Consider the following 27,247-nt stretch of genomic DNA (forward strand, 5'->3'; position numbering starts at 1 on the left):
AAAAGGCGGAAATCATCTATATTTTGTTGTGGCGTACTGCACACACATGCACACACACGCACACGCATACTCTCTCTCTCGCACGCACACACACACACACACGCACACACACACACACACACACTCTCATTCTTGCGGTTGGACGGCTGTCGGCGCACAGAAGATGGAGCCGGCTGCTGCTGCTGCTCTGCACACTGCGCCCGGATAGCGCGCACACCGGATCGCGTGCAGCTGTCGTCGCTGCGGAGCGCACATGGCGGTCAGACAGCGGAGATAAGAGCATCTCTGTGGCCGGTGCAGGGAACGGAGAGGCTGGGCGATGCGGCAGCCCGGAGCCATTGTTTGTCCAGGGTATAAGTGGAATTCTTTGGAGGTATGGAGGTATTTTCCAGTGTGTCCCGTGTAATTCCTTTCGAGTGGCTGGATCAAGGCAGCACTTAGACTTGACCTGTGGGACTCTTAGTGGGGGGCGTGGAGCGGGGGTGGAGACCTTTTTAATTTGCCCGACTCTCTCGGGCTTTCGTCGTCTGCCTTTTTAGAAGGGGGGGTCTGAGCTGCCCTGGCCAAAGTTTACTTCAGAGCAAAGGAGAGACGACACTTCATGTAGGCTGGTCAAGGCTGCTTTTTCTTTTTCTTAACCGGTGACAGAATATCCAGCCAGGAACCGGCATGCCCAGAATACCTGGAGCATTTCCTCGGGGCTTACTGTGACGATGAATTGGCGACATTTGGTGTGACTGTGGAAACCAAATCAAAACGGACCCAGGACCGGTTGGTGCAGAGACCTGGAGACGCGAGTCACTGACAGCCGAGCTCCTGCAATAACACCGTTTATCGGGTGTTTTCTGCGCACCGCGTCTCGTGCATTTGTCTGCTGCGGACCTCTGTGCACAAGATCCCTCGTGGGCTCGGAAAGTCAGGAAAGGACGGGGCTCCGTCCACGGAAACAGTCGCGATTAGGCCCTGCAGCCAGGAGCGTGTGGGTATAAATACAGAGCGCTGATGGCAGTTTGTCCGCTCGGGTTCTGATTATCTGGAGTTGATGTTGCGACTTGAATATCAAAGCTGGCTTTTTACGTCAAGACGGGAAGCGGCGTGATGGAGACGACGCGCACACGGCGGAGCGTGCGCTTTGGATGAAGTTGTGTGGAGTTGTAAACAAAACGTGGAGAAGTCAGGAACATGCATCTAGTTACGCTGAGAGGAACGGAAACATGAGGAGTGACGCGCACCGGGCAGAAGACTGACTGCAGCACGACGACAACACGGTGGAACCGGATTTCATATGTTACAACGTCTCCACAACCCGTGACACCTTTCTCCACTTCTTTGGTATTTCTTTTGACATTTTACGCACATTCTTTGGTAATCCTGCGAGTTTTCCTGAACACTTTTCCACTGAGCGACACGGTGAGCAGGAGGCTGCGTGGATGTGGACCGGAACCGGGAGCGACACGGTGAGCAGGAGGCTGCGTGGATGTGGACCGGAACCGAGAACGCAGGAGTGAACCTCGCAGTGCCAAAACCAGACAGGAATGCAGGGATTGATCTTCCAGATGTCTTCAAGGTCTCACTGCGCTGCTAACTGAGTGAGATTCACTCCAAAGGTTTTTGTTTGTGCTTTCCTCTTTTTTTCTTCTTCTGACTTTCTAAGAGTGAACAATCATACTCCTAAGTGTTATACAGCCTCCCTGGACTTTGCATTACTTCTTTATCAACGTTATCGTTTCAATAACTGTCCTTTCTGCATCATCTTTAATTTTTTTATATAGATTAAAAAGCAACATGGCATCTCCCCAACATCAACAACTGCTGCCTCGCAGCACAGAAGTGAGCTGCGACTCAAGTGGCGATGGAGGCGTCTCGGTCAGGATTGGCAGTAGTGCCAAACACAAGCATGGAGGCGGGCCGCTGGGTTCAATCGGGGGAGGCTTCATGGGGGGATCCAAGCACTGCAAGTACAGCATCTCCTCCAGCTGCAGCTCCGGAGAGTCCGCGGCCAAGAGGCCCGCGGTCAAGAGCAATCGCGCACAGAAGAAGATGCCTCAGCTTTTTGAGAGATCCGCCGGTCATTTCTGGGACCCAAAGTTTGACTCTTCGATCCTGGAGGAGGCCTGTAGGGAACGTTGTTTCCCTCAGACCCAGCGGCGCTTCCGCTTTGTGCTCTTTTACCTGGGTGCCGCCGCCCTCCTCTGGGGATTATACTTTGCTGCCAACCCTTCCCGCTGCGACAGAACTGCCTTTCTCCTTCCCACCGCGTCCTTCCTCATTTTCTGCCTCCTTCTCTTCCTCTTAACTTTCACTGAGCTCTACTCTCACTGGTACAACCAAGCGTCTCTGCTGCTCGTCATTGTAACCTTCGCCGTGACCCTGGCCCCTCAGATTCAGACATCAAGCTTCAGGGAGACTCCCACACCTGCACTCGACGTGGAAGAGTTCAGTGGCATGGGACCCTCATACAACCTGTCCTATGACAAGCTCCTGGGCGGTAACCCCTGGTCGCCCTGTCTGTCTCCTGTTGGCACCTTCTCCCTCTGTATCGAGGTTCTTCTGTTGCTATACAGCGTTCTCCATGTTCGCCTCTATGCTTCTGTTTTGCTTGGGTTCCTCTACTCTGTCTTTTTTGAGAGTTTGGGATGGCTGCATCTCACCCGGGCAGGGGAAAACTGGAGCTTCGACTCTCAATCGGACTGGGATACGTTATGTTGGCTGGGCCCAGCCAAAGCTCTGCTTCACCTCTGTGCCCACGCCATCGGCATCCACCTATTCATCATGTCGGAGGTGCGGTCACGCAGCACCTTCCTTAAGGTGGGACAAGCTATCATGCACGGCAAGGATCTGGAGGTGGAGAAAGCATTGAAGGAGCGAATGATCCACTCTGTCATGCCCAGAATCGTGGCCGATGATCTGATGAAGCAGGGCGACGAGGAGATGGGTGACAACTCTGTGAAACGGTACTCCACCAGCGGCGCCGCAGCTGCCATCTCCAGCCCTAAAAACAATAAACGCAAGAAAACCTCCATCCCTCGTGGCCACATTATCTTCCGACCCTTCAACATGAAACGGATGGAGCCTGTCAGCATCCTCTTTGCAGACATTGTGGGTTTCACAAAAATGTCTGCCAACAAATCCGCTCATGCCCTCGTTGGGCTTCTAAATGACTTATTTGGACGTTTTGATCGGCTTTGTGAGCTCACTGGCTGTGAAAAGATCAGTACTCTAGGAGACTGTTACTACTGTGTGGCTGGTTGTCCCGAACCGAGGCCAGACCATGCCTATTGCTGCGTGGAGATGGGCCTGGGCATGATTCAGGCTATTGAACAGTTCTGCCAGGAGAAGAGGGAGATGGTCAACATGAGGGTGGGGGTCCACACTGGCACGGTACTGTGTGGTATCCTGGGCATGAAACGCTTCAAGTTTGATGTTTGGTCGAACGACGTCAACCTGGCCAACCTAATGGAGCAGCTAGGAGTGGCTGGGAAGGTCCACCTATCACAGGCCACTGCCAACTTCCTGGATGATCGCTACCAGCATGAAGATGGACAAGTCATTGAGAGAATAGGACATAGTGTGGTGGCTGACCAGCTCAAAGGTAGGTGCTCCGTGAATGTATGGCATTGGTAAAGCTGGGTTTTAACATCATGTAACCTTTTGTAGGTGGGTTAGCAAAGGTTGGAGTCTGCTACGTGCCCTCTGTGGTGTTGGTATTAAGTGACTATCACAGAGGAACACCATCTTTACCATCTTCCCCTCCACCCGGTCTGTTCTTTGTTCTCTTGTTCAATTGCATTGCCTTCCAGACGCCCTCAATGTGTCCTGTTCTCTTAACCTCACTCTGAACCTCAGGGATGGCCTTACAACTTAATGCTATTGTCGCCTTCTCTAATAGAGATTTGTCTGCAGCTTTATATTCAACCCTCTATCTTATCCTCTCCTTCACTTGGCTCTAAACGTCTATTATTTCATACATTAATGCAAATCGCCCCAGTATAACTAAATGTTGGGTTAATGGCTCTTTTCATCATCCACGTAATGTGATGTGACGGCGTCTGACTAAGGTGGTGCGGATGGCTTTCACCCCTTTTTTTTTTTTTTTTTTTAATTGCCATTTCAGGTTTATTTTTGTTTCAATAGAAGCAGAAATGTGCTTCATTGGAGGATGCATGTCTCATTTTGTACAGAGCAGGCATGGATTCATATGAACTGGTAATTCATGCAATTTAGAAATGCGTGTCTGTGCACATTAATCATTTGTGCGCATTAAAGTACCAAAACATGTCATACCTGTGGGACTCTGCACAGATTCAAGGCACAACAGGAAGGAGCGAAAGTGCCTCTTGTTTACCAGCAGTGATTTATGGGCCTCCATTTTCCCCTCATTTGTTCGATTAAGGAATGACTACAACTCTTGCTCTTGTCGTTCTTTTTTTATATTGTATAGGATGAATGTGTTACCCACAGTGTTGTCGCCACACCTCCTCGACTTCTTTCTTACCTCCATCACGCATTGAGCTCTTTTCTTAAGATTGATCCTCTCCCATCTCGATCTGCTGTGCCAGTGAGAGCTCCAGCTGTCTGGAGAGAGTTGTGCTGTAAAGTCTGGCTCGGTCCGTGTTAATCACTTAGCATTGCAGCCAGGCATGGATCCTGGCGGGGGCTGGTCCCTGTTGCCCGTCTCTGAAGTAAATTGCTCTGACCAAGGCCCTGCTTGTTTTGCAGCTGCCCTTTTTTTTAATGTAGTTTTGAGTCGGTGAGATGTTTCACTTTCTCACACACAGTTTCTTGGCTTATGAGTGATTTTTACAGCTACACAATAACTTCTGTGAGCAGTCTCATCCTATAGATGCACATGCTTAAAAGTGTATACTTTCGGCTTCCCACTGCGATGGTAAGCTATTTGTGGCTCATTGTAGCCGAGGATCACACGGGGTGCAACCACGTGTGTCCAGTTGAGTGTTGCAGCTGCATCCTGTCTCCTGGCTCCTCAGCACTGACCCGAGGCCTGTCGGTTTAGTGAGTTTAGTTTTGGTTCACATCCCACTGGGGGATAGCTGGTGTTTGAGGTTAGGTAAGACAGTTTGACAAGTTAGTTCTATTGTAATGTTTTCATCACCACTTAATCTGAATTAGTGATTTTTCTGATTTTAATCTTTTAATTGTTTGGCCTGCAGAGTCAAAGGCGATGTCTTCAGATGAGAAAAATAAGCAAGACAGCACTTTTGTTGTTTTTGCACGATTATAATTGTTGATTCATTGTCTGACGATTAACAGATTAATTCAAACGTGCTGCTAATTGTCTATCCTTATTGCTTAATCTGCTAATTATTCTATAATCATCTATACAATACAGAAAAATGGCAGTTAAAGTTTGGTCCAAAGATATTAGGTTTACATGATATAAAACAGAAAAGCAACAAACCCGCTGGAGATGCTGGAAGTAGAGAATCTTAAATAATAATCGTTGCATCGCAGACACATTTCAGATATCTAGCATGCTTAACATTTGGGTCTGTTGGGGAGTTTGTCGGAGCACAACACACAGGTTGAGGAGAAAGATGGCGCAGGGGTGCACCTAGGGTGTTGGATACTTCCATAAACAAACACAACACAACATAGTGAATGATCTTCATGAACGTGGTGCACTGTGAACGTGGTTAGCTGCAGCCCAGCCCTCCTGAAGGACACACTGAGATGATCTGGACGGTCTTTGGGTGTGTCCGTCTCTATAATGGGCTCCATGTGAGGCCCTCGTTGTACATTCTTCCTCACTCGAAATGGGAGCTCTGTTTTCAATGGAAAGAATCTCCACATCGAGCCTTTTGTTTTCAGGGGAAATTAAATAGTTTGTGTGCGGATGTTGTTGAAGGGTTGTGTGTGTGTGTGTGTGTGTGTGTGTGTTACAATGCAACTGGAGGAAGTGTAGTTATTATAGTTGTCACCAGTTCTGGCTTGAATGTAACAGTGCAGCAGTGTTCCAGATCTCAGCTGATTCTATTGTCTTCGACCACGATGCCAAGAGTAGCAGACATTAAATCAGCTAAACTCGATATTCTTTTCAAATGACAAAGTAATATGAAGGGTCGCGATGACTTTCAACTCATTGTTTATCTGTTCAGTCACAACTTTGCTGTTTTGTGTATCCGTCTTCCTTCCTCTCACCTGCTGGGAGGAATTATTCAGACCCTTACTGGAAGGCAGTGTGATTGAGTAAAAACATATTAGAAATAAGCCAGATGTACACCAGCTCCACTTTATGGATCAAAGGAACGTTTTGATTAATACGAGCTTCTGACAGCTATAATTGCACAACCCCTTTCCCCTGTACTAATTATGTACTGGGTTCTCAGTAACCCGCCGCCTTAAGGAAAGGCATGTTCTCAGATTCCTTTTGAAATTGTGAGCGTGACCTTTTCTAAGTTAACTGCAGAGCGGTGCCAGACGGCTACGTACAGTACATCCCTTCCTGACCAGCTCACCTTCGTTTGCCCTGCGAGAGATTTATAATAAAGAAAGTCTGGGTAATCTCCTTGGCTAAAGTGATTTAATGTTAATTCATCATCATCATCATATCTGCCCACGCTGGCCTGGTGTGATACCAACACACCTGCCAGCCAGCCATTTATCCCACAGTAAATTATACTGATTGCCTATAATGATGCTGTCATGGCTGTGTTTATTTCTGATGAGGCAACAAGAGAGGCGTTCATGTCATGTGGATATCAAAGAGAATCCGCAAAGACCTCGGCTTGTGCCGGCTCTATAACGGACAATAATTTGTATTCTTGTCCTCGATATTAATTTGTCCCGATTCCTTGTCCATCATTTAAATCTTCAGAACAATAAGCGATTAGCTACATGAGGATTGATGTGAGCACACTGTGATGAATGTTCTCTGGTCATCGGGCGAGACGTCTATTTTTGGGAAACTCTCTCTCGCACATCCCCTACCCGGTGAACGATGGTCCATCGGGATGTTCTGTCTTACAACAAAGTGTTCAGTATTCGCCTGAAGCTCAGTGGAGAATTACTTTATAAAGGCTGCTGCCTCTGACCTTGAAAAATGTAAAATGGGGCTGGTTTTGAGGTTACACTTAAAGACGCAGGGAACTAGACATGGAAAGTAGATGAACTTCCCTTAACTGTGGTCCAGTTCTGCCGTCTGGCACTCGGTTGTGGTCCAATGGCGGCGTTGCCTAACCATCATTACGTTAAGTCTCCATGTAACTGGACCTCAGCATTGAGCTCTACTGTGAACCACAATCAGATAACACATTTATGCCACCTAGAGTGTTGTGTGTGTGTGTGTGTGTGTGTGTGTGTGTGTGTGAGAGAGATAACACACTTCTGTACTTGACAAAAAGTTAAACCATTTGGCTTTTTCACCCTAATATATACGCAGCTGTCTTCGCCCCCTGCCAACAAATTAAATACCTGGCATGAATTGTGTCTAGTCTTGAGTCTAAATCAGTATGCACACTCAGCATTCCACCCTACTGTAGAAAGACGGGGAGGGGGGGGGGGGGTGATGGTGAAGAGGAGTGGCTTACTACAAGGAGGTAAGGAGGGGTAGACCGGCCGAGGAGGTGGAGCAGCAGCCATCTTTGACTCAAGCCTGTTAATGAATCCTAAACTAAACTACGACTCATTTGAAAGCCTTGTTCTTAGTCTTTCACATCCAACCTGGAAAACATTACAATCCTATTTGTTATACTGTACCGGCCACCAGGTCCATATTCAGAATTTATATCTGAATGTTCAGAGTTTTTATCAAGTTTAGTCCTTAAAAGGTTATTATTGTAGGAGAATTTAATATTCATGTGGGTATTGATAATGATTGCCTTAGTGCTGCATTTATCTCATTGTTGGACTCGATTGGCTTCTGTCAGAGTACAGAAACCCACTCATTGCTTTGGCCACACCCTCCACCTTGTTCTTGCATATGGCATTGACATTGAGCATTTGGAGGTCTTCCCACAGAACCCTCTTCTGTCAGACCATTACCTCATAACCTTTGAGTTTATACTCCCGGAGTGTACACCGTTAGTCAAAAGTTTCTACACCAGATGTCTAACTGACAGTGCTGTAGCTAAATTTAAAGAAGCGATTCCTTCTGCATTTGATTCAATACCACGTCTCAATGTGACGGAGGACTCCTGTGCTAACTTTAGTCCGTCCCAGATGGATCATCTTGATCACTGAGAATGACACTAGACTCGATAGCCCTCTGAAGAAAAAGACAGTGAGGCAAAGGAGGTTTGCTCCCTGGTAAAACCCTCAGACCCGCGACCTAAAGCACACATCACGAAAGCTTTAAAGCATATGGCGTTCCACCAATCTGGAAGAATCACACTTAGTTTGGAGAGACAGTCTTAAAGCATATAAAAAGGCTCTCCGCAATGCCAGAGCAGCCTATTACTCATCATGCATGGCATCTCTCTACCTCCTTCTGTTTCATGGATTGGTTCCATTCATCCATTGTCATATTCATGTAATGTGTTTATGTAACTCTGTTCATCTGGTCACATGACATCTATTCATCTGTCCATCCGGGGAGAGGGATCCTCCTCTGTTTGTTCTCCTGAAGGTTTCTTCACTTTTTTTCCCTGTGAAAGGTTATTTTTGGGGAGTTTTTCCTGATCCGATGTGAGGTCAAAGGTCAGGGATGTCGTATGTGTACAGATTGTAAAGCCCTCTTGAGGGGAAATTTGTAATTTGTGATATTGGGCTATACAAAATAAACTGAATTGAATTGAATAGACATGCAGCCAGAGTATGGTTGGTCTGTGGTGGCAGCTGTTGAGATGGGTTATAAAAAACAGTGATGAATAGAACCCATGATAACTATTACACAGCATCCTGCGTATAGCTGCTCCTCTAAAGGCTGGGAGGGGAACGTGGCTCTTCAGAGGCTGCCAGGGATCAAGCTGCTACACAGCCCTGCCTGGAACAACTCGGCTCTGCAAGGATACATTACAGCTAAGAGCGTAACGGCATAATGCATTACACTGCTTCAGCACGGCATGGCATTATAGCCCGCAGCAATGCGATCTCATCATTTATCACCTTTTGGCCTTATCATAATTCGAATGTCTGCAGTGCTTCGTCATCCCTTGTCATGCTCTGCAAACATGGGGCCGTTGTGTAAAGGTCATTTCAAGGTCCATGATGTGGTGATTAGCTGGATTTTATAGCTGCGGTGATTTAGGTTATCTGCCTTGTCACACTGTTACCAAGCAGGATTAGACTACCTACTCATTCAGGAGGACTGTGCAGCACCATATTGACCCAGCAAGCAGTAATAGATTCGTCCTCGGGCTGTAATTACTTTCCGGATCAAGAGCAGAAAACCAGAGAGCATAAAGTGTGGCCCTGTGAGCGTTCTAATGAAACTGACACTGTTGGAGATTTTAGTTGGAACATCTACGTATCCTGTTGTACTCCACTTAATCCAGACAGACCCTGCAGACCTTTCAGTCCCCCCCCCCTCCCCCCCCACCCGCTCCCTCCCGGACAGCTGTCGTACCGACTCAATGGTGAAGTGTCCTGCCTCTACCTAGCCTGACGGAGATGACCCAGGGCGAGGGGGATGAGAACGCCTGATATCAGCGCCTACACTGTCTGTCTGATAAGGGGGGCACATAAGTGTGTGTGTGTGGAGTACAACATGCTACACGACATGCTGTCCATAGCAAACGCTTTTTCACTTTTGCTCCTCAGTATTATTCAACTTGGACCCTATTTTCACATGTTTTTGTGTCCGTCTGACTCTCACTTTGTTTAAACGGTGCAATATTGAGCCAGTTGGCTACGGACGGCTTCCACTAAAGTGGCTGCGATGCGTTGGCTCGGGGGGATTCCTCGCCAACAGTGGAAAGGGTTTGCATGGAAGGCTTTTTTTAAAGACCGAAATGAAACAGATATACAGAGCGAGACAGAACGATGGATAGAGTCGTCCCATGAGGTTCATCCGGTTTAGGCCCTTTTTGTGCGGCGCCACCTGGCTCGCAGTCATAACACCAGCCTCAACGCAACACACGGAAAAGGAGATTTCCCATCTGCGGCAGCACATACACACTCGGGCACACACTCGGGCACACACTCGGGCATATCCCAGCTCTTCCACCCTGGGCCCACCGAGGCTAGTTGCCATAGCAACAAGCTATTGAAAGGGGCGTGGGTCAGCTGGTAACTGGAGGCTCTTTTTAGATGGAAGGACTGGTGCTCTGACTGGGAAAGAGGGGCCAAATTGACTATTGACTTTATTCAGCCGTAGTTCTGGCTTTCAAATGGGGGTAAAAGCTAAGCGAGTGTGAGCCCAGCCGGAATAAGCAGAACACGTGCAGCCCCTCTTCGCGGCTGCAGCTCCAAACGACACCTACACAGATGCACACATTTCGACTCTCAAAGAGATGTGAACCTGGAAAAGGTGAAAGAAAGGCCTCTCTGTCTGTGTCTCTGCCGATGTTGCTGCATCTTACTGTATTTTTGATCATTAGATCTGTACACAATGCCAGCGCTCCTGCTAACAGACACACAATAGCTTTTACTGACATTGACAGATGGAGCTGAGTCTTAAGGTGACACCGACACAAATAACCTCCCCGACACACACACACACACACACACACACACACATGCACATTCACAGACTAATTTTCTACCCTTTGCGTTCCATTACATTCAAACACATTTACAGCCGCATCCTGTCTGTATTTTTCAGATTTTTAGATGACGAACCCTCTTTTGACGGACGAAAGTTTTCGGATTCTGTGTGTAAACATGATTGACACCACGTCAGGTTGGATTTATGCAACAATTTCAGACTAAGGCCTTCAAGATGACAGGAATACCCTCCCACCCTCCTACACAGACTCACTTTCTGTACATTAAATGCAAACACCCACGTGTGTGTGTGTGTGTGTGTGTGTGTGTGTGTGTGTGTGTGTGTGTGTGTGTGTGTGTGTGTGTGTGTGTGTGTGTGTGTGTGTGTGTGTGTGTGTGTGTGTGTGTGTGTGTGTGTGTGTGTGTGTGTGTGTGTGTGTGTGTGTGTGTGTGTGTGTGTGTGTGTGTGTGTGTGTGTGTGTGTGTGTGTGTGTGTGTGTGTGTGTGTGTGTGTGTGTGTGTGTGTGTGTGTGTGTGTGTGTGTGATAAATGGCTGTGTGAATGAGAGAAGATGACTGGATGCCAGTCCATCCTGAAGCCTGCTACTGTGTGTGTGGTAAAATAAGTGTTTTATCACCCATAAATTCCAGTATATGTTATAGCTGCATGCCTAATTATTTTATTATTCGCAGTGTAGACTGTGAAATTCATTTTTAGAGTCTCAGGCCAGCTTTAAGAATGAGGAAACATGTATTTTAAAATATTTGTCTCTCACATCCTCTTCCTGTGTTTCTCTGTTTTATTAATACAGTAAATCAAGAGACTTTTTTTTAAATCTTATGTCCTTTTCTTTGCCCCCTTGTACCCTGTCTTCTCTCTCCTCTCATTTACTATTCTTTCTCTTCTCATTATCTGTAGCTATTATAATTTTAGTTTTGAGCAACGTGGAACGTGAGATGGACACGTGGTTTGTATTCGTGGGCCATACGGGCATCGGACCTCATCGTTGTAGTGAGCAGGCCGGAAGGCGACGCTCTCGACGTGCCGGTCCGTCTCCGTCCTGGCCCGCTGGTCATGAGCATCGGGCAGCGACTCATAGAAGGTGCTGGACTTGGAGATGCTCGGACATCCGTTGGGAGCTCAGAGTATAGAGCCGCTTCTCCGTTGGGTCAAAAGGGTTGAGGTGGTTCCTCTGATCGGGATGCCTAATGAGAGCCTTCCGTTGTTGACCGGCATGGCAAGAGGCCCCGGGTAGACCCAGAGCTTTCTGGGAAGATTACGTTGGCCTGGAAACGCCTTTGGGTCCCACAGGAAGAATGCTGCTGCTTTGAACCAGCCTCTATAGATAAGCGGAGGAAAATGAAAGGATGGACATATGAAGTGTTGCTTGCTTTTTGACTGTTAGTTTTTTAAGGTTTAGGATACTCGTGAGTGGCATCCCTTAGTTTTTTTTTTACCAGATAATAAAACAAAAAAGATTATTGTTGATTAATTGATAATAAAATTGTTGCTTGCACATACAGCTATATTAGCTTTTTTTTTTCAGGCTGATAACAATAGTGTAGCGATTAAAAAATGACTCTGCTATAATTATATTTTTGTTTTTACACATTACATAGAGACATTTTCAATAAGAATCTCAAACATTGGTGTTTTTAAAAGATTTCCCAAGATATTTTGTAAAAATATACCTGCTGTTTATATACTGTATTCACACTTAAATAGTTCCTGAGCTGTCTTCGGGCTCAACTCCCTTCGTTGACTTCATTTGGGGACCTCCTGTGTCCACTGCAGCTATCAGCTGCTCCTCTAACCACATACTTTATAGCTGCAAGAATCCCCCATGCTGTCATGCCTAAAGGCCAATCTCTGACTGTGTGTGTGTGTGTGTGTCCCTTCCTTTTAATCACTTTCAATCTGTGCCTCTTTGTGTCACTTTTCTTTTCTGCCTCCCCGTCCCCAGTTTCCTTTTTGTTGTTGTTTTTTTCTGCTTTCCTAGCGTCCATTTTTGCTGCCGTGTCATTTTGCAACTGTTGAGTCAGACTGCTGCCTCCACTGTTTTGTAAACGACACCTTCATCAATCTTAAAACGGGCTGCATGTCACATTGTTTCTCTGTGCTCGACTGAGATCTAATGAACCTGTCAATTGTGATGTTGCAAGCAGTCATCGGCATACACACAAGTTGTGCCTCTGTTTTTCGCCAGAATAGGATTCTTTTGTTCCAGTAATGGGGGGTGGGTTGTACTTAGCAAGCCTATGCATCCCTCCCATCATTGGCCTGCTTCGGATAAAGTCCTGAGGCTGAAGATCCAGCACATGTTCTTCATCAAACCCCATTAGTCAAAATGCTGAGTAAGCAGAGTCTGTGGTATTCGAGCAGAAAGCAATGAGAGGTGGAGCACGAGAAGGGGGGGGGGGGGGGTTGATCATGTACCCACAGAAATGCTGTCACTGTTTGACGAATGGGCGAGCAGTACTCATAACTAACTGCTAGTCAATAGCATCTCAGGCCCGGATAATACAGCACGTGATTCATTTTAATGTCCCTTCAAAGCGAGGCTACGAATAGTCTTTTTGTTTCGATTCAACTCCTGGCTGCAAATTAATTTGAAATATGTCCCTTTTGTGAGTAATTTACTTTTATATGACAGAAGCTCGAAAAAAAAAAGCTACAGCCTGACTCACCTTAAGGCTTGTATCATCATGGAGAAGACGGAACACCATTAGTAGATTTAATAATCATACGATTCTTCATAAAACACCTTTTTATTACAAACAAAAAGGAACAGCACATCATACAAAGACCTGCTTGTAATGGTAGTTATTAGGAGAGATTTTAATCAGAATTATAATGCCCTGGGCTTGAAGTGAGAGTCCTAGATGTCTAGATGTCCTAGATGAATACTTCATTATTATATTATCACAAAGCTAAAGACATTTTCTGCACAGCTCATAATAAGTAGACGTTTTCTTATCCTGCTATCGTACTTCAACTGCACACTTATTCAACCTTTCTCTTATACACGTTTATTAAAACAAATGAAAGATTGAACGAGGGGGATTTTAATTTACATTTCAAAACAAGAAAAGAAAATGTCAACTGAAAACCTTTTGAAACAACTGGAGCAGGAAACAAGTGAACTGGACAAGGAGCCACATGGTCACCATTGTCAAAGGGATGGAAAGTGGGTGAGAGCTTCAGTGGAGCATGCACAGGTTAAGGGTTTGACAGAGGAGAGGACCACGGGGTAAAAGAAGATGGTGGAAAGTGAGTTTGAGCTTTTAGGATGATGACAGCCATGGCAACGGACAGTCGTAAGGCCTATGCAGCGATGAGTTGAACAGACGTCGGCTCAGACCCAAATGAACACGTCGAATAGTTCAAAGAGAGACAGACATTGAGTTACAGTGAGATGGACAAAACGTAGACGATGCGGACCACTGACTGAGCAACGGGTGGAGGCCGGGTGGGTTTAGGAGGGGTGTCGACATCCCCATCTATTGTTCTGCCGGCAGCCCCGGACGGTCAAGGATGGACGGACCGAATCCAAATTGAGTGCAGAGTGTATACGAGACGGACGCAGCCAAGCGAGAGTTAAAGACTTTGGAGGGATGTCAAGTGTTTCTATTGTCGCTTTGAGTGAGGCTCGATGGGGCCGGATTGCAGCCAGGAAAGAAAACACCAGCCAAATGTGGAACTTTTGTTTTGGTGCCACCCCTGTTTACAGCATTGAGGGACGAGTATAAAGAGGGGAAGTATACTCACAGATTGTACTGATTGCAATGCTAAGAGAGACCTCAGTGTGGCTTGTTTGCTTGTTTGCGTGGAAGCAGTCGTGCTGTGACGTAGTTCACAGTTAAGAGACGTGTTTTCGAAGGCTAATGGGCTGAGAACGTCCAGGTGGTGCCCAGGACTTGGTCTCTTTTTCACGGCTTATGTAATTCATACCAAGAGCTCACTGTGCGTTATCGCGGGTGTTTGTGAACAACTGTATTTGTTTAGCTGCGTCTCATGAGTGAGTTTGACGTGTGCACAGAGGGCACTACTGCGTCAGCTGTAGCCGGTCTACACCGCCTTGTTTATCCAATACCAGCTCTCTGCTGCAGTGGTTCCCAAACCACTAAAACCAAGAAACATACAGTACGTACTCATTATCAATTACATGTCAACCAATTTGTGTACACAAATATGTTGTTGGAAGAAAAAAAACAGTCCCAATGAGGTAAAATGAGGTCCGTTACAAGAAATAAAGGAGTGTTTGATGTTTTTTCTGCCTCTTTCTTCAGTTCATCAACTTTAACATGACGTGGCAAACAAGTACGATAACTAAAGAAGAAGCAGGAACACTTTAAAATGACTGATATGGAAAATTGCAACAATGTGCCCCATTTAAAGCCCCTAAAGAGTGGACGTGCTCCTGCATGTCAATACACTTGTTTGAGTCCAAGTTAACGGCTAATACAATTTCTTTGAAACGTATATGTTGTTGTACTGATTTGGCATTATAATATATATTCTTTTGTTTGCACTAATTTACTCAAAACTAAGATTAAATAATGGAAACGATAAATAATTACGTTTTAGTAAAAAAAAAGAAAAGAAAGTAGCCAGTAACAACTAGTAGTGCGTAAAGTCATCAATGGAAGAAAAAAAGAAATCTGAAATACTCATTAAAAGGTAGAAATGAGAAAATCTTTAGGGAGATTGATATGGATACATCTTAAACTATGGTAATAATTACATGTTGCATCATCAATATAGATTATAATGTAGTACTTTATTCGGTGCCTCATCAAAAAGATGCTGAAATCCTTGATCAAATAGAAATTCTGCCCTTAGCCGACAGTAGCCTAATTCAACCAGAGATACAACAAATATATTATATAGATAGTTTATGTACGTAGTAAATTGAGCAAAGTGTCAAATACTTGATATTATTCATCAGACTTCTCTTCTTGACACTATTTAACATTGTGAATAATTCTGCTCATTTTCTCGCGTGCCCTTTTAGTGCTTTAGTCGTAGCGGCTCAGCAGAAGTGTTCAGTTGTAAAAAAGGAAGGTAGGCGATGACGGCACGAGTCCCTTGATGATTCCTTATGAAAAATGTATGTTTTTCATGCTTCCTGACTGAATGGGTTCACGCATGTTTTCTTATTCCGCTAGCAAACGACTCTCAGCCTCCACTCCATTCATCTCTGTGATCTTATCTCTGCCTCCTCTCCTCTGCAAACCATGCAGGACTAATAGAGTCCGCCTAAACAGCCTGTCATACTGAACCGGTTCCCTTCTGTTTCTGCTGCCCCCCCCCCCCCCCCCCCCCCCCGATGGGGACAGGATGTACAGTTTATCCCAGGACGTGGGCGCAGTGGAGGGGCAGTGTGGGGGCTGCTTGCTGGCGGTGCCAACTGGCATGGAGAGCTGCCCAGCCACCTGCTCCTCTGCCCTCCTGCGCCGATACCTGGGCCTGGAAGGCAAGCCTGTCATTATCAGAAGATAAGGCACATTATATGTTTCTGTTAGTGTGTGTGTGTGTGTGTGTGTGTGTGTGTGTGTGTGTGTGTGTGCTAATCCAAGCATATCTGCCCACTCTCTTGCCCTCTGTGTTCTGCTGCTGTTAGTAACCTTCCATTGGCTGATCATTTTAAAAGCAACGGTGTTGGTTGCTTTGAGATAAATGACCAAAACCTGTAGTATTTATAGATACTGCACCTGCAGCATTTGTGGGCTTTTTTTTATTTTATTTTTTTATATACACACAATTGAACTATTCTTCTCTTCTGCAGTTGTGTATTCCAAGGCTAACATTCTTAATTTTATTGTTATTTTTGACAATTTAGCCTTCCATTCTTTATTCCCTCTTTTTTGTATGTGCCGATGTAAAGATAGATTGACAGACAGACAGACAGACAGACAGACGGATGGATAGACAGACAGACAGACGGACGGACGGACGGATGGATGGATAGACAGACAGACAGACAGACGGACGGACGGATGGACAGACAGACAGACAGACAGACACAGACAGAAAGGCAGATTGGTGGATAGACAGACAGACAGACAGACAGACAGACAGACAGACAGACAGATGGATGGACAGACAGACAGATTGATGGACAGACAGACAGACAGATGGATGAACAGACAGACAGACAGATGGATGGACAGACAGACAGACAGATTGATGGACAGACAGACAGATGGATGAACAGACAGACAGACAGACAGGCGGACGGACGGATGGATGGATAGACAGACAGACAGACAGATGGATGGATAGACAGACAGACAGATGGATCGACAGACAGACAGATGGATGGATAGACAGACAGACAGACAGACGGATGGATGGACAGACAGACAGACAGACAGACAGACAGACAGACAGACAGACAGACAGATTGATGGATAGACTGTCACAAAGACATCATTTCTTCCTTGACATACAGGACACTGAAAGTGTGTCTATCAGCCAGACTGATGGATAGACAGACAGACAGATGGATGAACAGACAGACAGACAGACAGATGGATGAACAGACAGACAGACAGACAGATGGATGAACAGACAGACAGACAGACAGATGGATAGACAGACAGACAGACAGATGGATGAACAGACAGACAGACAGACAGATGGATAGACAGACAGACAGACAGACAGATGGATAGACAGACAGACAGACAGACAGATGGATAGACAGACAGACAGACAGATGGACAGACAGATGGACAGACAGACAGACAGATGGATGGACAGACAGACAGACAGATTGATGGATAGACTGTCACAAAGACATCATTTCTTCCTTGACATACAGGACACTAAAGGTGTGTCTATCAGCCAGACGTTTTGCATTGCAGCTCTTTGTCCGTCTTTCTCTGGTTACATTGACAGTGTCGTAAATGGCCTCTGCAGTCACAACCTCTGCGTTGTCTCCACCTTTTCATTTATGTTGGTTTGGCCCACTCAACTTCTGCACCGAGCTCCTCTTAAAGCTCGGTGCAGCCTTGTAAAGAGAGGTTCTGGGACAGCTGCTGTCCCTGAAGAGCGTGGACGAGGAGGTGAAACAGGGAGGAGGAGAGGCGATGGCGTTGTTTGGTTGCAAAGTGCTTTTTGCATGTCGCTCTCTGTCCTGAACAAAAAAAGGGCCCTGGGGGGGGAGACAATTTGACTGGGCTCTCATGGGGAAAGGTTATCTACTGTTACCGTACAGCTGAAAGCACTTGGCAGGACACTTCAAGTCCCATATTGCCTATAGTGGCTTCCACTAATGACGCTCTTCAATTAGCCCAGCGTGAACAGACAAACACACGTCCATGCAGTTGCATCACAGATCCTAAAGAAGTGCACAGGCTGACCGACGCGTAGTCGGACACACTCGGAAAGAAAGGAGCGTGACGTTTCCTGACCTTTTCCCCCGCCACAAGGCCTTTAGGGCACAGCTGTTCTGTCCTGATGAGATCGGACCCTGTGGAAGTGGACATTGGAGCCTGCTGCTGGTCAGGACGATTTACTGCCCGACAACAATGTCGTGTCCATCCTGCAGACACTTATAACCCCTCATGCAAGCAAACACGGATGACATACTGTGCACCTTTTGCGAGCCCCTGCAGTCGATTCATCTTCTCTGGCTGTCGGGACACAAGCTGTCCACAAGATGTGATCCATCTAACACACATGAACCCCTGAAAGAGATGGCCGTGGATTCCAGTCTGTACACACGAACCACGTTTCTCTGCTTCAAGGAAATGTCTGAAATCGAGCCAGAAACACATTTATTTATAAGTCCAAGCCAAGCACGGCGATGGAGAGATTATCTCACCTCCCTTTACAACAGCTCATTTTTGAGTTTTGACACATTTTCCCCTGTTTTTGTTCCACCTCTTTACCAGTTCTGTATTAATATCTGGTATTTTGTTTGTCTTTTTTATACGTTTTTTTTTAAATGTTGAGTCATTATCGTTTGATCCACTATCAGCTGTTCTGCTCTCGTAATGTGTTGCCGTGTGTATTCTCTTGAAACACTTCATCATCTTTAATAAGCTGTTACTGTATGAGGGGGATAGAGGCTGAATGGTCCACTGCGTTCTGTTTAGCCGGATTTGGCTCTCTCCCCGTCTTCTACAGTTTTATTATTACCCAGCAGGCGCCGTTGCTTTTACAGCAGATGCAGGATTTGCATTAATCGCAACGCTAAATATATTAATGAATAATACAGTGTGGCTCAAATGGAAGTTTTGTGTTTCAGCTTAAAACGGACACGAGCGCCTCTTTGACTCAAAAAGGATAATCTGGCTTTTAGAACTAAACAACTAAATCTCTGGGGGAAATGAGACATTGTTTGGCATGTTCATACATCATTTCAAGATATCTTTTACTAAAGCAACCCTGTGGGCCCACGAGCAGAAGCAGAAGTCACCGTGTGTCCTGGTGGGAGACGCAGAAGGATTTGATTAGCAACCTAATGAAATCAGTCAACGCAGTCTGTGTGCGTTGTGTGTGTGTGTCTGCGGATCTCCCTCTGACACACAGTCACACTCGCACAGTGAACAACCCTTCTTGCGGCTGTGTCATTCTGCATCCCCGGTGCAGAGAAAGAGTTCTTTGTTACCGCTGTTCACCGCCTTCGCTTCCCGTCCCTGAATCCTCATCCTCCTGGCTGTGGACCCAGCTCCTCCTCCGCTCGCTCTGTGTGCCGTGGACGTGTTGGACTGGGTGTGGAGGGGATTGGACTCCGTCTCTTTTGTGTGCATGTTTTTTTTTTTTGTATTTGCTTCTTGAGCTGCTCGTCTCAGTATTTGTAGATGTGCATGTGTATCGTTGCAAATGAGAGCACGGAGCCCGGGTACCCTGGTGTCACATGTGTGGTCCCCATGTGTGTCACAGTGCAGCCCCGGGGTGACTCAGCCGAGGCGAGGCAGTGGAAGGCCTGTCTGCAGTACTTAGGGCAGACAACGCTCAGAGCTGCTGCTTCACTGACAGTTGAATTGTGTGGCTAAGCACGCGGTCCCAGGTACTTACTCACGGCATCGTTGTTGACAGATCGGGGACATACAGTACGCAGAGGGCCTCAGTAACAAACACTTGGTGTTTACTCCGTCTCGGTTCGTTACCAACGGGGTGAAATACGCAGGCTTGTTTTATTTCCGTGCATCCGATGTTGTAAAGCAAGTGAATCACGTTGTGTGTAGAAGCGGTTCGATCATTCGAAAGACGTCTCACCACATTGTCTTGGAAAAAGTGGTCAGTTGTGTAGGCCGGAGGCTTGGTACACACACACACACACACACACACACACACACCTTGTAGGACTGATGGAAAAGATAGCAAGTTGATAGAAGTGGGAGGACGCAGGTGGTCAAATATGTGGCACATGCACCTGTGGGATTCATTTATGAAAAGATTAATTATCTAATTTCAGAGAAAAGGATTTGCCGCACTTCTACTCGTAAATTCTTCCTCAGGCTCTGGAGTCGGAGCAGATAATTAGGTGTGATGAGGAGGGTGCAAAAGAAATGACAGTGTGAAGTGGATCGATGGAGCTTGACAGACGTGTTGGCTTTCATTAGCGCTCCCCATTTCTTTCTGGCTCTTCTGATTCTAGAGAAAGAGAAAACAAACAAAACCCTGCACATCATTTTGATGGATATGTTTATGGAAACAAGAATGATTCTGTGACCTTGGCTTTTTCAACTAGGACATATTGATATTCTCTGCTTCTCCCTCTCCTTTTTTTTCTACTTTAATGCGAGAACCTGCTAACGTCATTCACTGGGGGAATTTATTGTGCCGGGTACTGAGCCTCTGCTGAATCCTAAAACAACTCCACAACCACCAAACAGGGATGACTCCACCCGACTCAGGCCTCTCGGTTTCTGTCCCTCCAGGCCTGAAGACCTACCTGATCTCCGGCAGGAAAGTGGAGCCTCACCCTCTCTGCAGCTGCTCTCAGTTGGGTTCGACGGGGCCGGAGCATGCGGATCGTCGGAGCCCCACTTCCAGGGTGCACACACCTGATGGAGCCCCTTCAGCCTGCACCCTGCCTCCAGACAAAAAGGTACATGCACACTACCTCTCAGAAAATAATGTGAAACATCAGCCATGCCGTGGGGTCAGTTTTCTTTCCACATCAATATTGCCCGAGGCAGAAAACTGAGCTCTACGTTCTGCTACAGCTTCTTTGATATTCAACTTTTTGTACTTTTGTTGATGTGGGTGTATCAGCGGCTTCAATATTTTGTGCATCCACTGTGTCCTCCTTAATGTTGCCTTCAAGGGAAATGTCTAATTTGCTACCAAATCGTACCACGAGGTCACAAATACTGTGTAACACTATATTCCCTCAGATTATCTATTAGCCTCAGAACTCTGCACTTCAAATTCACCCCAATTAATTCTCCTTTTTCTGCACCCCATTATCCCTGCACAGACCTCTCAGATCTCTGCCAGGCCAGGTGGAGGGGGGAGGGGGAGGGATGCTTAGGGGAACAGTGGGGGTCCTCGGTATGGTAATGAGCTCAAGCGGTGAGATTCTCACTGATGACTCCTCCATTTACAGATTCTCCTCTTCAAGATGTTCCTCTTTAAGCTTCAAGCATCTTCAAACTAACATACAGATGTGTCTCATTCAATGTTTGCACGTTTAATGCAGCGTGCAGGTTCACAAGTGTGTGCAATCTTTGTGTGTTTATATTATAAAACGGGTGTCATTGTCGTAGCCAAGACCACCTAAACCCGAGACCAAGACCAGGACCAAAACCAGTGAGAGTCTCATCCCTCATGACAACTTCAGATTAAATGTAAAAAATGCAAACCAAAGGCACTCCTCAAATATATATATTCAGTCATATATATTTTACATATGTGTATGTATCAGTGTACACAAATAAGTTATTGATAAGGGGAACCGGATATGTGTTTGTTTGTTGTTTTTTTCTGTGAGAAGTCACAGTAATATATATATATATATATATATATATATATATATATATATATATATATATATATAAATATAAATATATATATTGTCCGATCTGCACAGTTGTGGCCTTGACCGGTCTTAAAATAAAAGAGTCCTCCAAACAAGTGAGTAAACAAACTCACTCTTCCAAGACTGAGACCTTCAGAAAGTGGTCTTGAGAGCGGTAATAAAACACTTGTGTTGGTTTTTGCTTCTCAATATTTCACAGTGCCTCGCACATGTCAGTGTCACAGCCATATATTATGGTCATAACACAATATAACTGTCACACAAACATCTTTCTCTCACACACTTTCCATTCTGTGTGTAGACTTCTTCATTGCTTTGGTTTACTCCATCTCTTGATCTGTTTTTCAGTGACTCTCCCGCTGTTGTTAGCATCATCATCATCATCATCATCACAGGGACAAATGCTTATACAGATTTGTAAGATGATAGTAAACTTTGCGTTTAAATGACAGGTTTTGTGTTTTTGCTGCCTCGATGCTTTTGGGATCTTTTTTTGTCATCTCTCTCTCTCGTCCCCCAAGACTCTGGCATCCTTTCATGTTTTTCCCTGTGCTTACATGCTTTCTATGATCTGTATCTCTCAAGGTATTAATTATCTTTCTTCGTTCCCATATGCCGCACGCCCCAACCTCTACCGCCCTGCAGTCTCCTTGTATATCCTGCAGCGTGGTACTGATACCAGTCGAGGATCAGGTTCTGGAGGAAGCAGCTGTGCCCAATGGCTGCCATGACGACCACAAGACCAACAGCATCAAGGTTAGCCTGTTGTTGTTACCTTCACCAGACCGATAACTGTTTATCTAAGATGCCGTTTGACTTTTCACAGTTTGAACAAGAGCTTCAGTATAGTATATTGTATGTATTTTTGTCTCATTCGCCTATCAAATATTGGGACATCTTAAAAATACTTCAAAGAAATAGAACTTGAGTGACGGATAAAGTGTGTCACACACATACATTTACTTTGGAGTGACAGTAGCACAATCTGTAGCTTTATATTTCATATTGCGACTACTTCTTGGCAGTGATGATCCTGTTTCAAAAGCACAGATCCATTCCCCATGCCTTTTTTTTTGGGTGGGGTGGGGGGAGTCAGATCATCATCTCTCCCTCGTGTTTTCACCTTAGGACACTTCGAATCTGAAGTGCTCCCCAGCTGTTTCTGCAGGGCGCAGCCCCAAGGCCCTCAACGGCCTGCTCAGTCCTCAGCTGGAAGCCTTGAACAACAGCCAGACGTCCCTGTGTGAGATGCTGCAGGAGAAGGAGAAGAAGACGTGGAGCGGAGGAACCATGGGCATGGACCACTCGGCGCTCATCCCGCTGCGCTCCAAGAACTTCAGGGAGAGGAGCGATGCTCACTTTGTGGATGTTATTAAAGAGGACAGGTTGGGCCGCGCTGCTTCCTGACGTCGTCATCCAGATCTTAACTCGTGTTAGAATGAAATTAAACATATTGTCGGGGCAGATAAGGCTGTAGAATTACCTCAAAATAAATACAACAAACACATATTTAAACAAGTTTGCAACATTTAAACATGCATTCGACGTACGGTTGATCAGGAAGTCGATCTCGGTTGTTAATGTACATTTTCCAGGACATTTTAAGTTAGTTGATTGCAATGTATAAAATCCAGAAGGAACATAATGCCGACTAACTTTCGTCTGTACCTGGGACAGCCTTATGAAGGACTATTTCTACAGACCTCCAATTAACAAGCTGAGCCTCACCTTCCTGGAGAGGAGCCTGGAGTCTGCTTACCGGATAAGCTACCAGGAGGAGGTGTGTGTGTGTGTGTGTGTGCGCGCGCGTGGTTGTGAGAGCTGTTTTTGTGCATGACATAATGGTGCATGTATGCCTGTGCATAATGGGTGTACGTGCATATTTGTGTATCTGTTTATTTACAACATTATCCATGAATGAGCTTAAAGTTGTTGTCTTAAGTCTCATGACCAGTGTGTCTTTTTTAACCCAGTCATCCTGCATGTTTGTGTCTTGTCTGGGAAGCCTGTTAGCACTGCGTTATGGCCAGTCTGGTCACTACTGCGGCAAACAGAAATCACTGCAGGGCCCTTAAAGTAGTTTTGTGTTGGCGTGTGTCGCCCTCTGCTGGTGGAACCTCAGAAGGGCATCTGCATTCTCAGGGCTGCAACTGTCGTGTACGTGAAAGTCTGAGTCACTGACCTGGGAATAGGGATAGATTTCAGTAGAGACTTATTTAAATCATTGAATTATCATTGATTGTTGGATAATTAATTATTTCCAATTTATACTGAATGGTGAGACTTTTTTTGATCCTGCCGTTTGGTTAGATTTCACTGACTGCTTTGCTCTCATTCTGGAACATACCCTCCCTTTATTCTTAAAAAACTACTTATTTGTATGTTTATTAATATTTGTTATAATATAATATTTTGGATTTTTAAAATGTTTGCCATGCTTTTGCCTGCTTATCCCTCCCAGGTGGAAATCCAAGCCCCAGTGCAGACCTTCGCCAGTCCAACATTCAGCTCTTTCCTCGACATGCTGGTGTGCTGTTCGGTGTTTCTGGCTCTCTCGCTGGCCTGTTTCCTCCCACCGCTTGTTTCCCAGCTGAGTTTGTCCACACCGGCCCTGATTCTGACCACCGGAGCCGCCCTGCTGGAGGCTCTGGCTCTGCTGTTCGCTGTACGGTGAGATACTGACAATAAATGGTGGGTCTTAAACTTCGGGCCCACGGGCTAGAACCGGCCTGCGAGACGATATCAGGAGACCACTAACACTCCAGCTATGAAATGTCCATTACTTAAAAACTGGTCTGGTTTTTGACTCCTGATACAAAGCATAAAGAAACTGAAATGGTGTTGTTGTTTCCATGACAACTGGATTATCTTTACCGATAAATAAAGCTATTGGACAACTGAAATTGAAAAGTAGCTTTTATGTGAACGGGGGTACTATTTATCTTCATCAGTTAGTGTTAAGACTAACATCCAGTTGGTTTGAAATTCTTTTTTTTAAGGAATATAGAAGTACTGTTTGACGCGTTGATCTTTTATTTTTATTGCACATGTATTTACTGAAAGATAATTGTTTCGTAACACAGCGGTGTCTTGTAATCCCATGTGACCTAGAAATGAAAAATAAACTATTTGGGTTTCCCTGATACTCAAGTGGCCATATTTAGTGAAGTGCTTTCTAAAGGGAAAATAGAGTGTGTGTGTGTGTGTGTGTGTGTGCTTCTCTACTGTGAGTGTGATTGTTTGTTGACATGGATACTTGTTTGGCTTCCAGGCCAAACTCAGGTAGGGTGGATTATAAATTAGGAAAACCTGCAGCAAAAAGGCCCCGACACCCTTTCAACATGAATAAATTATCATTATTTTTGATGGTGCCCGATTTGAATACATGTGGACATTCGTGTCTGAAATCAGGTGCTGTTTCTCCTCTCCAGTATGGCTTTCTACCTGGACAGTGTGCTGCATTGCACTCGGGTGCTGATGAGCGTCGTCTCAGGCTGGTTAGCGCGTCACTTTATAGGAGCCGTCCTCGTGTCCCTGCCCACTGTGGCCGTCTTCTCTCATGTCGCCTGTGACATGCATCTCTCCATCCAGGTGGGTTGGAAAGTTTCATATTTTTGGCACGTGTCTTTTAGTTGTTAGCACAACATGTTAATAGTGCTAAAGGTCCTCGGGGCTCTCTTGACTAATGACGGTGTGCCCCATGTGTTCCAGTTCACCATGTTCATCTGCTGCGCTGTCATCATAGCCATCGTTCAGTACTGTAACTTCTGCCAGCTCAGCTACTGGATGCGCTCAGTTCTAGCGACTTTGGTGGGACTGGCGCTGCTCGCCTCGCTCTTCAGCTCCCCCTGCAGGTAGGACGGGAATGAAAAGAGATGACGCATTTGCAATTGAATAACGTGATGACGCTGACAAAAGAGCACACGTTCATGTTGGATGGTTCTGAATTTCTACATGCGCTTGATGCACTAATTAGTGCTATTTGTCTTTTGTCTTTTCCAGTGTTGCTAAGAGTCTGTTTTTCTGGTAAGTGCAGTGGTTATTGTAAGAGTTCGTTCACTTCTTTTTAGTAAATGATTGCTGGTAATCGCTCCTGTCTGTTGTCTTGTTGTCTGCATGAAGCAGTGTTGAACTTTTGGTGCGGCGCAAGCAACTTTTGCCAAAAGCTTCTGTAGTTGTGGTTATTACTTACAGCTATAGAAGCTGCACATCCTTCAGCGTGACTATTTTCTTGTATCTCTCTCTCCCCCCAACAGGTCAGATGGCCAGAGGAGGAGGAGCAGCAGCAGCAACAGCAACAGCAACAGCAGCAACAGCTCTTTTGTCATGTCTGACAGCCCAGCAGACCCAGACCCGCAGGACCTGCTGGGCCCTGAGGCCTGTGTGGCCTTTTTCCTGGTCCTTCTCCTCATCTGGTTCCTTAACCGTGAATTTGAGGTCAGTCACCGCCTGCATTACCACGGCAACGTGGAGGCTGATCAACATCGAATCAAGATCCAGAACATGAGGGACCAGGCCGACTGGCTGCTTCGCAATATCATCCCTATCCATGTGGCCGAGCAGCTGAAGGTCACCCAGAGCTACTCCAAGAACCACGACAATGTGGGGGTAATATTTGCCAGCATTGTTAACTTCAGTGAGTTTTATGAGGAAAGCTACGAGGGAGGCAAGGAGTGTTATCGCGTCCTCAACGAGCTCATCGGAGACTTCGATGAGCTGCTACGGAAGCCCGCCTTCTCAAATATGGAAAAGATCAAGACCATCGGCGCCACATACATGGCAGCAGCGGGACTCAATGCGCAGCAGTGTGCGGACGCCTCGCACCCTCATGCCCACCTGCGCGCCCTTTTTGAATTCGCCCTTGAAATGATGCGTGTAGTGGACGACTTCAACAAGAACATGCTGGGCTTTGGCTTCAAGCTTCGCATCGGATTCAATCACGGGCCTCTCACGGCCGGCGTGATCGGCACCACCAAGCTCCTCTACGACATCTGGGGCGACACGGTCAACATCGCCAGCCGGATGGACACTACGGGTGTGGAGTGTCGTGTCCAGGTGAGCGAGGAGAGCTATTGTGTGCTCAGTGCCATGGAGTATGAGTTTGATTACCGTGGCACAGTTAACGTCAAAGGCAAAGGTCAGATGAAGACCTTCCTCTACCCGAAGAGCAGTGACAGTGGCCCTGTGCCTCAGTACCAACTCTCCGTCTCACCAGAGATCCGGGCACAGGTGGATGGTAGCATCGGGCGCTCGCCCACTGATGAAATTGCCAGCATGGTGCCAACAACCAGCACAACCGCGAGCAGTACCACTACGATTGCACCCGGTGCCGTCGCCGGTTCCTCTGCTACCGCCGGGCTTAACCACGACAAACAGGTGGACGGCCGTGACAGACGTCCCTCTACGGAGACCTCTCATGCCAGGCGTCCAACGTCTCACCTCGAAGCCCCTCCTCCTTCTGCAAACAACAAACAACTCATCTCACTCTCGGTCCAGCAACATGCACCCCAGAATTCCACAACAATGTCCCAGAAAGACATCAAGAAGGACAAATGCGATGGTGATTATGACAGTAATGTTGGAGAGCTAACCAGACTTTAAGAATTTGCTACAGTGGCGCTTTAATCATAACTCCTCGACCCTTTA

The 27,247-nt window shown here is 46.1% G+C and overlaps 1 protein-coding gene across 1 annotated transcript; it reads left to right on the plus strand.

The window, feature by feature from the left end:
- The first annotated feature begins 1,785 nt into the window (after positions 1-1,785).
- LOC117735526 (adenylate cyclase type 9-like) lies at positions 1,786-27,247 on the plus strand. Its single transcript, XM_034540195.1, has 9 exons — positions 1,786-3,592; positions 20,499-20,668; positions 22,247-22,357; positions 22,730-22,986; positions 23,279-23,381; positions 24,063-24,271; positions 25,033-25,192; positions 25,313-25,455; positions 25,879-27,247. The coding sequence occupies exons 1-9, from the start codon at positions 1,786-1,788 to the stop codon at positions 27,200-27,202; spliced, it is 4,284 nt and encodes a 1,427-aa protein (XP_034396086.1). The 3' UTR covers positions 27,203-27,247.

This window comes from Cyclopterus lumpus, chromosome 8, assembly GCF_009769545.1.
Source record: "Cyclopterus lumpus isolate fCycLum1 chromosome 8, fCycLum1.pri, whole genome shotgun sequence".
NCBI lineage: Eukaryota > Metazoa > Chordata > Actinopteri > Perciformes > Cyclopteridae > Cyclopterus > Cyclopterus lumpus.

Excerpts from the sequence above, each read along its gene's own strand:
- LOC117735526 (XM_034540195.1), top strand. The coding sequence starts at position 1,786 with ATGGCATCTCCCCAACATCAACAACTGCTGCCTCGCAGCACAGAAGTG. Across the intron at positions 22,987-23,278 it reads GATGTTATTAAAGAGGACAG|CCTTATGAAGGACTATTTCT; the intron begins GTTGGGCCGCGC and ends TACCTGGGACAG. Across the intron at positions 25,193-25,312 it reads ACATGCATCTCTCCATCCAG|TTCACCATGTTCATCTGCTG; the intron begins GTGGGTTGGAAA and ends CATGTGTTCCAG.